Genomic DNA, 16,023 nt, shown 5'->3' on the forward strand with positions numbered 1-16,023 from the left:
TTCCCCATCGCTAAAGTTCCAGAACGCGTCCGTACACGTCGTCTAACCTCGTTCCGCTTTCAACGGTACCTCAGCTTTATGCACCTTCCTAATTGTTGGTAATCCGAGCGGCGAATTGATTTGAAAGAGGGCGCTGTCCTTGATAAAGACTGGCGACTAGTATGTGACTGGACCTTCCAGCGGAAGAGTTGTCCATCATTCACCTCTTTGCTTGACATCGTTCAAGGACGAAAGTAAGCAGCGCTTGGAATTTTCTGTTCGAAGAAACGAGGTACCTCGAGGTACATATTTACCTAACTTCTAAGGAGATCTAGAGTGAATGCGATCGACAATGAATGATGAGAATCGGTTTGAGTACATACTTACAATTTTAATTCCTGCACCTGCGACCTCGACTTCCGAGAAGCATCTACAAGTTGGGACTACACTGAGGCTTGGGTATACTTATCTATAAGTCCTACTCAATTATGAGTTATGTGAGGCAAGTTATTTTACGAAGACATATGAGCTCAATATGATCTTTGATGTCCCTTGATGCCAACATGTCTGAGTTTTAAAACCCTCCTGTTTGCTTGCAGAGCGTCGCTTTCTACTGCGCCTGGAGCCATCGTGTGCTATGGGGAAAAATTGGCTGAAAACTTGAGATATACAGAATCTTGACTCTGAGGCTGATCATGATAAGTCTGAAGGTGCTGAGTATCTCACATGCTACAGCCTGTCGATTCTGCTGCAACTCTGCTGTTCCTTTGAAACTCAGACATGTTGGCATCAAGGGTCATCAAGAATTATATTGAGCTCATATGGTCTTCGTAAAATAACTTAGCTCGCATAACTCGAAATTGAGTAGGACTTATAATAAGTCGACCACATACGCGAATGTATTCGGAGGCACTTGAAGTCAATGACAGCCTGGGCCAGAGCGGTACATGAGCCTATGTAGGCTGCCTAGGTCAGCGGCTGTGCTCGAGTGGTCTAGCATCTGCATCTATCTGCATCCCTGCCAGCGTTTTACGTACCAAATTGATGAACCTGAAAATCTGAAAAGGTCATGTGCACAAACAAAAAGAAAGAGGACCATCCATTTGTTACTCAAAGTCTCCTTCTCAGTATTCCGGTCTTCAGTCATTTTTCACGCTGTTCAATGGAGAAGGGTCCGTTACAGCTAACAAGGTATCGATAGACTAAATTTTGAAACGCTCCACTTAATGATTCTGTTTACTTGTGGAGCCTCAGGGTATGTGCAAACAACCTTACTGGGAATCTATGACTATGTACGCAGCAAGCGAGAAGGGGTGGGAAGCAATGCCCGCCAAATGGCTGGCCGTAGTTGTTTGGACAGCTCCAAAAGTAAATAAAATCACTAAGCGGCGCGTTTTGGAATCTGGTCTATCGATACCTCGTTAGCTGTAACGGTTTAGCGGTTAGCTCCCGGCGTTGAACGTTGAGGCGGCGCTTCAAATACAGCAGATATTTGTTTTTGTGTGGGAGTGCCAAACAAACTGTCCCGATAACCATAACCATAATATGCAACGAGCGATATGAGTGGCTGCCTGTAAGAACGTTCGTTATTTCTACCAAGTGCGCTCATAAATTTAACATTTAGGGTATGTAGTCAGGCACAGGCCCGGCCAACCGGTCTTGGTCCGGACATCCACAATCGACTATATTGATGGGTGACAGCGTGTGAGTGCCTTTCGCCGTGAGTATGACCTTATACTAACAAAACGGCGTTAGTGCACTGGTGCCCCAATACGCCAAGTTGTCAAACATACCACGTTAAGTAGGTGGGAGCTGACGGTCCTGGGCTCTCTTCTACTCCCACTATATGTCCAGCTTCTACGAGCTCGAATCAAGGGAAGACAAGTTTATAGGACGCCCAGCTGAAGCGGGACTCTTCTTGGACGAGCGACGCCGTGCTGCACTAGCGAAGGCTGATTCTGCCAAGTTCTCGTAAGATTCGTCCTCTACAGATATCCTTAATCGCCGCTGACGATCCTTTGTGGAGATGGTTCCACGCCAAAGTGTGCTGTGCAGCTGGTGTTGGCTTTTTCACTGATGCGTGCGTCAGATTCGAAAGAGTGCGGTCGAAGGTGCTCATCCCACCTCCAGATACGACCTTTTCGCGATCAACATCGCTTCCACGATGTTGGGCTACGTCTATGGAAGCGGTACGATTAAGTTCCTGCCGAAATACCTCCCCTATGTTGCTCATCTCATTGCCGCAGAGCAAAAGCTCAACAGGAATCAGGATCTCTGTGTAAAGGTTGCGGGCCCAGTTGGAAGTCTTTTTGGTCAGCTCCTCTTTGGTTGGTTGGCCGATACCCTTGGTCGTAAACGGATGTGTGAGTTCCTAGCATTTCTTTCTGATCCATGTCAAGTTAATTCATCCTCCGACTCTAGACGGCTTGGAACTGTCAATGATGATATTCGCCACTTTTGCTCAAGCCGTCTCTGGGAGCTCTACCGCCATCTCAATCATTGCCGCTCTCACCATGTGGCGTTTCATCGTTTGTGTCTTTTTTTATTAATCATATACGTTGTTTTGACTCGATTTCTTGTAGATGGGGGTCGCCATTGGTGGCGATTACCCACTTAGCGCGATAATAACGTCGGAGTTTGCGCCCGCGAAAATTCGTGGTCGTATGATGACCGTCGTCTTTGCGGCTCAGGGATGGGGAAATTTTAGTGAGTTTCTTTGTTTCGTTCGTTACCCTTACAGTCCTGAAATGATCGTAAGCTGCTGCCCTCACTGGGTTTATCATCACTGCTGCTTTCAAGACCACCATTCTCCGTGAATCTGCCATGACGAATCTTGCATCTATTGATTACATGTGGCGAATCCTCATTGGCCTTGGCTGTGTACCAGGGGTCATCGCTCTTTATTTTCGTCTTACTATCCCAGAAACTCCTCGTTTTACCATGGACATTGAACGCAACATCAATCAAGCCTCCGCTGACATCGAGACTATCTTGGACACAAATAATCCTCCGCCCGAGGAGCAAAATATTATCCGCATTGAGACCCCGAGGGGAACCTGGTCAGATTTTATTGCTCATTTTAGCCAACGTTCCAACTTCCAAGTCCTTTTTGGAGCTGCTTACTCGTGGTTCGCTCTCGATGTAAGCCTAATTTAATTTCTCGACCTTCGTGGCTGCAATACCGTATTCTTTGTTTAGATTGCTTTTTATGGCTTGGGTCTCAATTCCGGTATCATTTTACAAGCCATTGGTTTCGGTACCCCAGTGACGCAAGGTGTTCCTGGTGTTTACCAAAACTTGAAGAATATCTGTGTTGGCAACCTAATTCTCTCCGTGGCTGGACTAATTCCCGGTTACTGGGCATCATTCTTTTTCATTGACAAATGGGGTCGTAAACCAATCCAACTTCTGGGTTTCGCCATGCTTACCATTATTCTCACTATCATGGGTGCGATCTCCCTATTTGTATTTTCCGTTTTTGGTTGACATGGTCTTCATTGCTCCATAGGTTTCTGCTATGAATATCTTACAGCGACAACCTCCGCAACCAAAGTATTTGTCGTCCTCTACTGTCTTGCCAATTTTTTTCAAAACTTTGGCCCCAACACTACCACTTTCATCATCCCGGGGGAAGTTTTTCCTACACGCTATCGGTCCACCGCCCATGGAATTTCCGCAGCAAGCGGCAAACTTGGCGCTATCATCGCTCAAGTGGGTTTTGCTCAACTCAAAGATATCGGCGGTCCCAATTCGTTTGTCAAGCACATGTAGGTGCTTCCATTCCCTACCCACGGCTCGTGCTGACGCTCACGTTTCAGCTTGAAAATCTTCGCTTTCTTCATGCTAACAGGGATACTATCAACTCTCATTTTACCTGAGACCAAGGGTAGGTCATTGGAAGACCTTTCAAATGAGAAACAGGAAGGCTTCGTGAAAGAAAACTTTTCGGCGTGGAACTGTCAGTTTAATAGAGAACTTCGAAATCACGAGTTCACTAGGTGACCAGAAATTCGAAAAGCGGAGTTCAGTGTATATTCCCTTGATGCTCAACGTGCGTTTACCTATGATGCTTCCGTTTTTGTTGTCAGAATTAAGACATGCAGGGCTGGGCTTTATTGTATATATACCTCTTCAGGCCATACTACATACAAGTTCCCTGAATCAGTTTCGTCCAGGCGCGGAAGCCTCCCCGCTTGGTGGAAGAAATACTTATCCGGGCAATGTCCACCCTATGTCTTCCCATCTTTTTTTGATATTTTACTCATGGTTCCGAAAAAATGGCTGTGCGGACTACTCTTGTATGACTGTGGACTGCATAATAATACATAGTACTACATACCAGGTACACTGGAATAGAAAATTACGTCTTTACCGCCAAGATTTGCGTGAAAGTCACGCACGTGGTGATTTTCAAAATCCTGGGACCTGGGCCTTGGCTCGACACAACGTTCATCCCAAGCCCCAAGCTCCAAATCTTGACTTCCCTTCGTTCGTTCGATTGATGCTATGTCTCTCAACGCCCTCATTCATTCATTCTTGCGGCGAAACACAGCCGGTGATTCTTCAGATGAACGTAGTCCTGACGGGGTCAACACTTCAAAGCTTGGGTCACGTCTTTGGGACGTCTTCGAGCGCACATACGATCTCGGCTTCACCTGCTTTGGTGGCCCACCAGTCCATTTCCAGATTTTCCACCGCAAATTCGTCGATGGTCTAGGTAAAACTCCGTGGATCGATGAGCAAACTGTAACGTTCAAATTAACTATCACAAATCAGCTTTTTCACTGACAACTATCTGCTTTTCAGTATCAGGAACTCTTCGCTGTATCGCAAGCTTTACCCGGTCCCGCCTCCACCAAGATGCTTTTCGCCATTGCCCAATTACATGCAGGGATCGTACCTGCTTTCTTCGTCTTTCTTCTTTGGTCCCTACCCGGAGCCATCGCAATGTACGGACTCTCCCTCGGCGTTCAGAGGATCAATAATACCCTACCAGATCCAGTGTATGCGTTGCTATCCGGTGTCAACGCAGCCATTGTCGGAATCATCGCCCTCGCCGCTGTTCAGCTGGCTAGGAAGGCAATCACAGATAAGGTTACAAGGATTTTGGTCCTTCTTGGAGGGTGTGCGGCGCTTTGTTACAATGCCCTCTGGTATCTCCCGATGCTTATTGTTTTAGGCGGGCTTGTAACAGTGACATGGGATTGCGTTTTGCAGCCATGGCTCAGGGAGTTGCGGGTTCGACGGCGCAGGATCTCGGATGCTCCCGAGGCCACATCGGAAATTGAAATGGCTCCCTCATCTCAGGTGGTTTCAGAACGCCTAGATGGGCCACATCGCAGGCAACATGTAACAACATCGACGGATGTCGTCGCTACTGTCGTACCTCCAACAAACTTGGATAATCAAGTAACCCCGCCCTCTACCAACGGAGCCGCCCCACATACCATCTCCGTCAAATTAGGGATAGCGATCATCGTTTCTTTCTTCGCTTTCTTCACCGTTTTGATGGTGTTACGGGGAGTTTTACATCATGTCCCCATCCTCTTCTCGCTTTTCAACAGCATGTTTCTAGCGGGCACGATCATTTTTGGTGGCGGACCAGTGGTGATTCCCCTCCTTCGAGATTATGTTGTGCAGCCGGGATGGGTCTCACCGCGCAATTTCTTGCTCGGCCTTGCGATCATACAGGCCATGCCCGGGCCCAACTTCAACTTTGCTGTCTATCTAGGTGCAATGACTGTCGCTGGCCCTGCCTCTTCTCATTCCATTCCCACCGTGATCGGTGCGATCCTCGCCAGCTTGGGCATCTTTGCCCCAGGGCTTTGGATTTCGGTTGGCTTCCAGGCTATCTGGAGGTCTTTGCGAAAACGTAGAGAAGTCACATGTCTTCTGCGGGGCATTAACGCTACCGCAGTGGGTTTAGTCTTTACGGCTGTCTACCGCCTTTGGGAGGTTGGGTACCTTACTGCTCAGGACAGCCAAGGTATCAGCTTAGGAAATGACCCATGGTGGCTAGTGGTGGCTGCTTGCACATTTTCCTCTGTCGAATGGTTCTCCGTCCCGCCTCCCCTGGCTATCTTAGCTGGGGGCGTCGCAGGTCTCGGCTGGTGGGGTGCAGTCAAGCGTTAGTGTCATCGGAAGTGATGTCTTCAATAACTGAATCCATATCTCTCCTTTGTATACAAGCGCCGGCGAACAACCAGTCGAATTCAATTCAAATTACAATCTTTTCTCGTACTCCAATCTACGCTCAACGATTGAGAACGCATACCCTTCTGCGACAAAGATGTCGTGAACCGAACTTTGATCTGTAACAGGGTCCCCTGGGAATGGCATATTCATCTTGAGAATGGCGACTTTGTGCGTGCGACGTATGGTGTATCGATAGCGACCAGAACCTTGATTTACGGGAAGGCGCGTTCCGCTTGACTCTCATCGGTTTGACCTTCTTGACTTGAGAGAATGTAATGCCTCTCCACACCGACGTAGACTCTGGCCTACAGGAAACTACGGGCGTACTCCGAGCAGAACGCCTTCCTTACCAGGCCAATACTTCCGGGCTTGGAGCGCGTTTGTGGGATGTCTTCGGACGCACATACGACCTTGGCTTCACCTGCTTTGGTGGCCCACCAGTTCATTTCCAGATTTTTCACCGCAGGTTTGTCGATGGTCTTGGTAAAACTCCTTGGGTCGATGAACAGACTGTAACGTTTAAGTCAACTATCACAACTCACTTTTTCTCTGACAGTTATCCACGTTTTAGTATCAGGAACTCTTCGCTATATCTCAAGCCTTACCCGGCCCTGCCTTCATGAAGATGCTCTTCGCCATCGCCCAGATACACGCAGGGCTCATACCCGCTTTCTTCGCCTTCCTTCTCTGGACACTCCCCGGAGCCGTAGCAATGTACGGACTCTCCCTCGGCGTTAAGAGGATCAACGATACCCTACCGGATCCTGTGTACGCGTTGCTATCTGGTATCAATGCGGCCGTTTTCGGAATCATCGCCCTTGCTGCTGTCCAGTTGGCCAGAAAGGCAGTTACGGACAAGTTGACACGAATTTTGGTCTTTCTTGGGGGATGTTCGGCACTTTGTTATGATGCTATCTGGTACCTCCCGGTGCTTCTCTTGTTGGGCGGTATCGTGGCAGTTGCGTGGGATTGTGTTCCTCAACTGTGGTTCGGAGCATTGCAAATTAGACGACGCAGGAAAGCTTCAGATGTTCCCCACCGGAAGTTGAAATGACGCCTTCGCCACAGGATGAGGCCCTAGGGCGCACACATGTTGACGGCTCCCATCATATGAGTCAATCCAGCCTGGTACCAAAGTCAACGAGTGATGTTACCACCTTGACCCATCCAGTGGTCGACCAAACCCTCCGGCCCTCATCCGACGAAATCCCCCCTCATGCTATCTCTGTCAAGTTGGGGATAGCGATCATTATCACATTCTTTGTCGTCTTCACAGCCTTGATGACTGCACGGGGAGCGTTGCATACCATTCCCACCCTCGTATCGCTCTTCAACAATATGTTCCTCGCGGGCACGATCATCTTTGGTGGTGGGCCGGTGGTCATTCCCCTCCTTCGGGATTATGTTGTGGAACCAGGATGGGTCTCATCACGCGATTTCTTGCTTGGTCTTGCAATTATACAGACGATGCCTGGGCCCAACTTCAAATTTGCGGTATATCTCGGCGCGATGACCGTTGCACGCTCCCCTTCTTCCCATTCTATTCCATCCGTGAACGGTGCGATCCTCGCTAGCTTGGGCATCTTCACGCCCGGGCTTTGGATTTTGGTCGGCTTCCAAAGTATCTGGAGGCCTCTGCGGAAACGCGGGAGGTAATGTGCTTTTTGCGCGGCGTCAACGCTGTAGCGGTGGGTTTTGTATTCACGGCTGTTTACCGCCTTTGGGAGATTGGTTATCTTTCCGCGGAGAATAGCAAGGGTATTAGCTTGGGACAGGACCCGTGGTGGTTGGTGGTGGCTTCTGGCTCTTTCTCCTCTGTAGAATGGTTCTCCGTTTCACCCCCTGTGGCCATCTTGGCGGGGGGAGTTGCAGGTCTCGGTTGGTGGGGTGTGGGCAAAAATACGGCAATGTGATTTCTCGAAGTGGCCATGGTTCTATTTTATAAAATGTGTAGAAGGTCAGTGACTAGGGGAAGGCATGGGGAGCTTCAATCCTAGCCTGACTCGTACGTGTATACGTACTGTACCTAAAACCGATGCTCTGGCGAGTAGTCACTCGATCGGAGTTACGTCGGAGGGTTTTCATAGGTCATCAATTCATTTTCAAATTCAACACAACGATCATCTACCAGCCGTGTCCTGTAGCTTCACCCAACCTCCATCCGAGGCTCAAGAGTGGATACCTTTGTCTGACGCTGTCATCACGGAAGCCATTGACAATGCGTATAGCGCAAAAGCAAAAGCCAGTGTAGATCCCGCTTGTAAGAGCTTCAAGTTGCCAATCCGAGTCTCGAATTTAGATGCAGTAAACGTCGCTAAAGCCTTCGGATACACTTAAGTAGAAGTCTCGTCGATACCTCGTGAGGCTAAATGGTTCTGAGCTGCGGGAACCCTGTCGCAACTGCGAATACCAAGGACATTTTTCTAGCCGCGTCGAAGGTGGGACCAACAGGCAAGGTGGTCGGGTTGGACATGTCCTCTGTACGTTCCCCTCTTTCTAAATTTTTTTATAAGACACCGGGCCTTTTGATCGTCAGTGGAGCAGACTGAAATCAATTCTTTCAAGATGAATAACCTTCGCTACATCGGTTTACCAGCAGATACTTATACGGATCAGATTTATTGTCTCCATAGTTATGACTAGACAATGTTATACGGCAAAGTAAATATGAAGTTGATATGAAGAATGGAGGGGGAGGTAATAACAGAGTTCGGCATAGAACTAGTAAGTAGAAATAGTTGGCATGAAAGTACAACAAGAAGCATATGTGTTGAAGGTGAAATTCACAAGAAGGACTAAAGGAGCGTCAACTGTCTAGTCCCAGCGTCAGACCCCTTATAGTAAACACATTTCACGTCATTAGACCAAGTCTCAAACTCCGATTTCTTCGTTTCGTGTCCAAGTCCCCTACCACAAGCCACACCAGTTGCCTTCATCAACCACCACGGAGCTATATCCACGAGGCCATACCAAAGTCCCAACCTCGACATTGTAAACATGCAAATAAATGCACAAAGAACGCACACACCCAGGGCCGAAGCAGGCGCGATAAGTATGGTTGTCGCCTGGATATACAGTTGCGGTTGTGTCTTGATGCGGTACGGCGTATTGGTGACGAACCCTCGAATGAAGTTATTTGTGTACATCATCAGCGCCCACTGGTTCCGCATGTACATGGCGATGTAGTCCGCGAAATTATCCACCTCTGTGGTCACATTCGCGATATAGGAAACTGAGCCTCCAGGGAGCGAATTGCCTGAAACGGGATTATATTGCCAGGAGGGTCCATAATTCAAGAAAGCTGTGCTGATATCGATGTCACCGTCGTATGGTCCCTTGCCGAGGATGACATTTGTCGTCGTGGGAGCAGGCCACGTAACAGAAGGCCAGGTGCCTCCCGTTGACCCAGAGAAGTTGCAGTAGGCAGCTGCCCCCAGGATACCTTGGAGAACTGGGGCACTGTAACCATGCAGATCGAGGAATGAGTTGCCAAGATAGGTGACAGCGCTTCCGGACAACCCCTGCATGTTTGCGCCGCCATCGTCCAGGTCCCTCGCGAGCATCACCATGTACCAGGGGCTGAGACTGCTAACCGGACCTGTTTCATTGACTTGGTGGTACAGTTGCACCTGAGAAGACCACGATGGCATTTCAGCGACGGTGAGTGTGTCCGATTGCCGGTTGTCGACGAGCAGGACATTGGTGGTTGAAGAGCCATTACCAACCACTGACAATGACAGCACGACGTTCCTGCAACTAACATCGATCGCCGCCCATGGTGGGGTTGGATTAGTGGGAAGGCGTAAGTTGGCGGGGGCGGATGTGAGTGTCACGTTTGCAGACATGGTGCTTGAGGTTCTGTTGGAGCGTACTACATTGCCTCCATCTCCGCTGCTGACGAGGTCAATGTAATTCCATTCTGTGTTTACGGTCACAGCATTGGCGGTGCCAGTGCAGAAATAACCCGTAGTGGAATTCAACAGCGAATAGTTACATATGGACACGAAATCGGGGCCTGAATATTCCTGGATAGCGGTTCCCGGTAGAACAATATACTTGAATCCAGCAGATGTCGACGTCATGAGAATAGTCACGACTGCACCAATCGCAGCAGTAAGCGCTATCCCGCGCGTGGGTGAAGTGTGGATGTGGCGAATGCGCGAGAAACTTCCCTCCTTGCCGCATGCGGCGAGTAAAGAGCGGAGCTGCACGCGCTCTTCTGAAACCAATATGTGCGTCCACTGCACGCGCAGGCGCAACGTCACAATCCAGAGCCCGAGCCCGAGCGCACCCTTTGACGCGATGGATATGATGATGTTGGTGATGCGCGTATCCTGGCGTGGGACTGCCATCGGTCCGCTGATCATCATCCAAGAAACGACCACGACACAGCTGATCAAGTATAGACACGCCAAGCCCAAGTACTTGCCATCCTGAGGCATGTGGTATGTAGCGCCGTACATGCGATTTTGTAATGGCTCAGCTTGGCCGGGGTAGTAGGGTAGGAAGGGCGACGGTGGCTAAGACTAGTTCTCAAACTGACTAAACTGGCGATAGACAATGTGCACACACGTATCCTGCTTGACCAATGGTCAAATTCACATCAGCCGCTATATCTGTAGGATGGTATGAGTTGAAATCTCCGTCGCTGATCGGCTGAGACTCTTGGAATCGGGAAACGTTAGGGATTGGGTTTGGAGGGCCTGCACTGGAGGACGCCATGCAATCGAGGGTATTGAAGACGATATCCAGTAGATTAAGCTATCTGGAGGGCGTTCTTGGTTCTTGCATGGGACATACTGAATTCTGTAGATGCTCCCATGATCCATGTTTAAGCGCCAGGGTAGGCGCCGAGTCACAGTTCAACAGCATAGGATTCTTTCCCGCTTTTGCTTATTCTCTGAAAATCTTGAAACTTTGTACGAGTTGTTCAAAATTCTAGGCGGAGGTCGAGTTGAAAGCGCACCAAGTAGACTGGTCAATGGTGTGGTTCCGTCCAACCACGTTTGAACCTGTGCGACGAATTGTGGTCCGTGACTGACTGATGTCACATCAATGCATCACTTTTGAGATTCCTCAAAGTCCAAGCCGCCTTATTTTTAGGCAGAAAGGGGGCACCAGCCGAACAATCCGAAAAGTCAACCCCCCTCAATTCAAATTCAAATTCAAATTCAAATTCAACACACTTATAACGTCATCAACCAGTACTTACATGTTACACAACCACCATGTTCTGTAGCCTCAGCCAACCTCGCTTACCTTTGTCTGACGCCGTCATCACGGAAGCCGTTAACAATGCCTATAGCGCGAAAGCAAAAGCCGGTGCAGATCCCACTTGTAAGTTGTAAGAGCTTGATCCGAATACTTAACTCAAGTCATTGCACTCATAACTTCATCGAAATAAATAGACGCAGCAAACGTCGCTAAAGCTTTCGGGTACACCGAAAAAGAACTATCGTCTATACCTCCTGAAGCTAATATGGGTCTGAGCTGCGGGAACCCTGTAGCCACTGCGAATATCAAGGAGGTCAGTCAACCGGAAACCCCCCATCATGTCCTGTATACAACGAAATGATTTTTTTAGGGCGAGTACGTTGTAGATCTAGGTTCAGGAGGTGGGTTCGACGTTTTTCTAGCTGCGGCGAAGGTGGGACCGACGGGCCAGGTGGTCGGGTTGGACATGTCCTCTGTATGTTCCCCTCTCTATAAATTTTTTATGTGACACCGGGCAGGCTTTGATGATTTTTTTTTTCAAACGCGTACTAGGAAATGATCGACCTCGCCCGCCGCAACGCCGCAAAACAGAACCTCAAACCTCCGCACGTGGCGTTTGTGCAAGCGTCCTTGGATAAAGCGGCGTTTCCCGTTGAACCTGGTTCTATTGATTGTATTTTATCGAACTGTGTTGTCAATTTGTTACAACCTGCCGGGAAAGTCAATCTGTTGAAAGAGGTTTATCGTGTGCTGAGGCCTGGTGGGCGGATCGTCCTTGATGATGTTTGTCGCTGCTCTGTTTCTTTTGATTTTGATTTTGCTGTGAAATCTGACGGTAGCTTTTTTCGTATAGATTCTCGCGCGGGATACCCTTCCTGATGAAATTAAGCAAGATCTCAATGCTTATGTTGCTTGTATATCGGGTGCTATTCAGGTGCATGAGTATAAGCAGTTATTCCTTGAGTCCGGATTCACAGGTATGGATTCAATCTTCCTCCGCTGGATCGATGTTGATGTACTATAGACGTCCTTTTTGTTGATACGAAGAGCGACCTCAACGTCTATTTTCAATCAGACTCGGAGTCGAAGAGCTGCTGCTCCACCACGCACCCTCCGAAACGACTTGATTTTAATGTCAATAAATGGGCAGGTAAGACTCGGGCAATCCCCAATTTTATTTTATTTTCATTCAACTTCTGACCTTCTTCATTAACTTCATGAAGCGTCATACCAAATTTATGCGATGAAGCCGGAGAGCGACGGTGTCCCGATACAACGTGTTCCGTCCGTTCTGCTTAGATGGTGGGACGCGTATCCGACGGTCAAATCTTCGCCTCTGCCAATAACAGCTGACGATGTTGCTGCCCTGATTCGGGACAAGACCAAGACTGAATCTGATTATGCCGTTATCGACGTCCGACGAAATGATCACGGAGTAAGTCAAGTTTTTCGTCTCCTTTTTTTCCCCTTGATATGATGATCCCGAAAACTTTCACCAGGGCGGCCACGTTCGTGGAAGTCATCAGTGGCCAGCGCACACGTTCTATGATGACCTTCCTGCGTTTTATGAGAAGTTTAAGGATACCGAGAAAGTTGTTTTTTACTGCAATAGCTGTGTGGGACGCGGGCCTCGGTGTGGTGGATGGTGCGATTATGGCTTTCCAGTTGGGTTTCTTATATTTATGTCCTTGCGTATAGGTACCAGGATTACCTGGATGCGAAGGGAGATCGGACAAATTCGACCGCCTACTTTTTGGAGGGAGGTGTGAAGGCTTGGCTTAGCAAGTTTGGCAACCAGGAGGACCTTGTGGACAAAGATTGAATGATTCTGTAGTCGTGAAGATTTGATATCACCGGAGAATTTTTGAACGTATGTTAGCTAGCTAAAACGAAATTTGCAGAGTCATGTTCAGCAGACTTGGCAGCGATGTGTGAATTATACACGCTCTCTCTTCCTTTTCTCCTCCTCCTCCGTCCTCGCCGCCGCTGCCTTCTGACTCGACTCCTGCTTCTTCACCGCCTTCACCAGCCTTTGCCTCTTTCGTCTCCCATTCCCCCTCTTCGGGCCTTCTACAACGATAGGCTCCGTCATGCGCTTCTTCCGCTTTGTGGCCAGGTCTGATTTGACCTTTTCCCTCTTCTTGTCGCGTTTCCGGAGGAGAGGGGTTAGGTGGGCCTTAAGCAAAACCGCATAGTGCGCATGGAAGGCTGGGAGGGCACCTGGGCTTATCTGCAAATTGATTTAGTAAGGACAGTTGGTGGTGATCAGAAAGGCCGTACGATAGTGGATATCTTGGACTCTTTCGCGCCGCCGTGGTTTACGCGCAGGAGGACGGGGTATTCACCGTCGTCGTTTGTGGTAGTGTCGTGTGTCACTGTGTACTATCAGGACGAGATGAATCAAAAAATGGAGAGAAGAGACAAACGTCGTTTATGAGTTAGCCATATCGATCCATGTTCCTTCGAGGCCTCGAATAGCTCTGACAAATGTTTGAGAAACTACGACAGCGTTGAATGATTGAACCAATAGAGCGAGAAAACGGCGTACAACGTCGTTGTCGACGACCATCATGTCCGTCGGACTTTGAATCTCTTCAATTGCTCATGAGCACGTCGTTGACAAATTTCTGTAGCCGCGCAGAGATAACGACCTCCAATGTTCCCCACGCCGCATTTCTCGTTTTCTTATCTTTGGACTACTGATATTGTGCGCATATAGCCACCTCCGATGTTCCCCAACCCACGTACGGGCGCCTCCCTCATTCTTTCGTTCCGCCTTGCAACGAGGGGAGTCCTTATCATAGGATCGGGACCATTAGCTGCATCGCGGGCATTCGCGGCGCTCGAAGCTGACGCTGCACATGTATATATACTCGCAAAGGGCGGCTTGCGTTCAGCATGCGAGGAAATTCAATGGCGCGTCCGGGAACGCCAACTGGAGTTTATAGACTGGGACCAGCTCGTTGATCTGGACGCTTGGCTTACGGGACGTACAGACATCGCATTGGCATGTATCACGGATACACTCCTAGGCTCGCCCCTCAGGTCTAGGGCATCTACAGAGGAACTATACACCCTTCTGCAAAAACACCGTATACCGGTAAATACGACTGACACTCCCGATCTCTGCAACTTTTCGTTCACTGCCTCTCATCGGTTTTTGGACCCGACGACGGGAGAACCTACGCCTTTGCAAGTGGGCGTGACAACTAATGGGGAAGGGTGTCGATTAGCGTCGAGGATTACGAGGGAGGTGGTGGCGAAGTTACCCAAAGACGTGGGGTGTGCGGTGCAGAGCGTAGGGCGGATGAGAAGGTTAGCTAAATCCAAGGCGATAGACGACACCGATGCGGACGAAGTGTCCGCGGAGGACAGCGGTGTGCTTACTCCCAACCGCCCCGTCGAAGAACCAACTCGACAACGCTTGAAATGGGTCGCCCAAGTGAGCGAGTATTGGCCCCTCTCCAAACTAGCCACCCTATCAGACGAAGAGATGCTCGAGCTGACGGCGGACAAACCCCTGAATCCACCAACCATCCACTCCCTTTCGCCCACCCCCAAACCGGGGCGCATCGTCCTCCTTGGCTCTGGGCCCGGACACCCCGTCCTCCTCACCCTCCTCACACACCAAATCCTCACTACGCACGCGGACCTCGTGTTAGCGGACAAACTCGTACCGCAGGGCGTGCTAGACCTCATACCCAGCAAGACAGAACTCGTCATCGCGAAGAAGTTTCCCGGGAATGCGGATAAAAGCCAGGAAGAAATGATGCACCTCGCCGTGCAAGGCGCGCAAAAGGGGCTGTGCGTCGTTCGCGTATGTTGTTTCCCTCTTAAATCCTTGTCTTGTCACGAACTTACACCTCCCACTATGAAGCTCAAACAAGGCGATCCCTCAATATACGCCCGCTCCTCTGAAGAAGTACTCTTCTTCCGTGCGCGAGGGTACGAGCCCCTCGTAGTCCCAGGCATCTCCTCCGCCTTGGCCGGGCCGACGTTCGGTGGTATCCCGCTCACGCACCGCGGTGTAGCCGAGAGCGTGGTTGTGTGCACTGGTGTGGGGAGGGGTGGGAGGGGGGTGCAGATGCCGGAGTATGAACGGGGGAGAACGTTGGTTATTTTGATGGGCGTTGCGAGGTTGCAAAGGGTTGTTGATGCGCTTTTGGGTGTTTCTTCGTTGACTGGGCCTGTTCCTGCTTCTGCGTCCAACACATCTACATCTACATCTTCCACTGCCACCACCACAACAACCACAGTAACCCCAACTCACTACCCTCCCTACCTCCCCATCGCCATCATCGAACGCGCATCAATGCCCGATCAACGCGTCACAAGCGGTACTCTGTCAACTATCGTACAAGCCCTCGAGGCAGGGGGACCACAGCGCCCCCCGGGGATGATCGTTGTCGGATGGAGCGTCTTGGGGCAATGGGGTGATGGTGCAGCAGGGGAAGGGGTGTTGGATGATGCAGAGGGTGATGAAAGGGACGAGGCGAGGGTGAAAGAATGGCTGGGTGGGGATGGGTGGAGGGTGAGGGAGGGGCTTGATGAGGCGTGGGCGGGGTTGGATAAGGGGTGGCTTGAGTGTGGTGTGAGTCAGTTGGACATGTGAGAGCGAGGATTTTCTTCTTCTTT

The 16,023-nt window shown here is 49.8% G+C and overlaps 9 protein-coding genes across 9 annotated transcripts; 6 read left to right on the forward strand and 3 right to left on the reverse strand.

Annotated features, from left to right (window-relative positions):
• Positions 1 to 1,825: 1,825 nt before the first annotated feature.
• On the forward strand, positions 1,826 to 4,124 carry LACBIDRAFT_191924 (inorganic phosphate transporter; the record flags this gene model as incomplete). Its single annotated transcript, XM_001888219.1, has 10 exons — positions 1,826 to 1,950; positions 2,006 to 2,059; positions 2,110 to 2,203; positions 2,234 to 2,342; positions 2,401 to 2,507; positions 2,562 to 2,685; positions 2,738 to 3,120; positions 3,178 to 3,427; positions 3,488 to 3,746; positions 3,798 to 4,124. The coding sequence occupies 10 exons, from the start codon at positions 1,826 to 1,828 to the stop codon at positions 3,979 to 3,981; spliced, it is 1,689 nt and encodes a 562-aa protein (XP_001888254.1). The 3' UTR covers positions 3,982 to 4,124.
• A 457-nt stretch (positions 4,125 to 4,581) lies between these two features.
• LACBIDRAFT_157762 (uncharacterized protein) lies at positions 4,582 to 6,084 on the forward strand (the record flags this gene model as incomplete). Its single annotated transcript, XM_001888220.1, has 2 exons — positions 4,582 to 4,725; positions 4,786 to 6,084. Coding segments are annotated over 2 exons (1,443 nt in total), but the record flags the coding sequence as incomplete, so codon positions are not given.
• Positions 6,085 to 6,449: 365 nt separating this feature from the next.
• LACBIDRAFT_312566 (uncharacterized protein) lies at positions 6,450 to 7,228 on the forward strand (the record flags this gene model as incomplete). Its single annotated transcript, XM_001888221.1, has 2 exons — positions 6,450 to 6,686; positions 6,746 to 7,228. The coding sequence occupies 2 exons, from the start codon at positions 6,450 to 6,452 to the stop codon at positions 7,226 to 7,228; spliced, it is 720 nt and encodes a 239-aa protein (XP_001888256.1).
• Positions 7,229 to 7,284: 56 nt separating this feature from the next.
• Positions 7,285 to 7,830, forward strand: LACBIDRAFT_312567 (uncharacterized protein; the record flags this gene model as incomplete). The annotated part of the gene is made up of 1 exon (XM_001888222.1): positions 7,285 to 7,830. The coding sequence occupies one exon, from the start codon at positions 7,285 to 7,287 to the stop codon at positions 7,828 to 7,830; it is 546 nt and encodes a 181-aa protein (XP_001888257.1).
• A 76-nt stretch (positions 7,831 to 7,906) lies between these two features.
• On the reverse strand, positions 7,907 to 8,104 carry LACBIDRAFT_312568 (uncharacterized protein; the record flags this gene model as incomplete). Its single annotated transcript, XM_001888260.1, has 1 exon — positions 7,907 to 8,104. The coding sequence occupies one exon, from the start codon at positions 8,102 to 8,104 to the stop codon at positions 7,907 to 7,909; it is 198 nt and encodes a 65-aa protein (XP_001888295.1).
• Positions 8,105 to 8,969: 865 nt separating this feature from the next.
• On the reverse strand, positions 8,970 to 11,003 carry LACBIDRAFT_333588 (uncharacterized protein; the record flags this gene model as incomplete). Its single annotated transcript, XM_001888261.1, has 3 exons — positions 8,970 to 10,694; positions 10,747 to 10,882; positions 10,975 to 11,003. The coding sequence occupies 3 exons, from the start codon at positions 11,001 to 11,003 to the stop codon at positions 8,970 to 8,972; spliced, it is 1,890 nt and encodes a 629-aa protein (XP_001888296.1).
• Positions 11,004 to 11,593: 590 nt separating this feature from the next.
• On the forward strand, positions 11,594 to 12,637 carry LACBIDRAFT_153702 (uncharacterized protein; the record flags this gene model as incomplete). Its single annotated transcript, XM_001888223.1, has 6 exons — positions 11,594 to 11,701; positions 11,759 to 11,863; positions 11,941 to 12,171; positions 12,242 to 12,365; positions 12,413 to 12,538; positions 12,612 to 12,637. Coding segments are annotated over 6 exons (720 nt in total), but the record flags the coding sequence as incomplete, so codon positions are not given.
• A 687-nt stretch (positions 12,638 to 13,324) lies between these two features.
• Positions 13,325 to 13,960, reverse strand: LACBIDRAFT_312570 (uncharacterized protein; the record flags this gene model as incomplete). Its single annotated transcript, XM_001888262.1, has 4 exons — positions 13,325 to 13,618; positions 13,669 to 13,763; positions 13,815 to 13,887; positions 13,937 to 13,960. 4 exons carry the CDS (start codon positions 13,958 to 13,960, stop codon positions 13,325 to 13,327), a joined length of 486 nt encoding a protein of 161 aa, XP_001888297.1.
• Positions 13,961 to 14,425: 465 nt separating this feature from the next.
• On the forward strand, positions 14,426 to 15,805 carry LACBIDRAFT_143192 (uncharacterized protein; the record flags this gene model as incomplete). Its single annotated transcript, XM_001888224.1, has 3 exons — positions 14,426 to 15,205; positions 15,266 to 15,554; positions 15,645 to 15,805. Coding segments are annotated over 3 exons (1,230 nt in total), but the record flags the coding sequence as incomplete, so codon positions are not given.
• Positions 15,806 to 16,023: the final 218 nt, after the last annotated feature.

Source organism: Laccaria bicolor, genomic scaffold (genome assembly GCF_000143565.1).
Source record: "Laccaria bicolor S238N-H82 LACBIscaffold_53 genomic scaffold, whole genome shotgun sequence".
NCBI lineage: Eukaryota > Fungi > Basidiomycota > Agaricomycetes > Agaricales > Hydnangiaceae > Laccaria > Laccaria bicolor.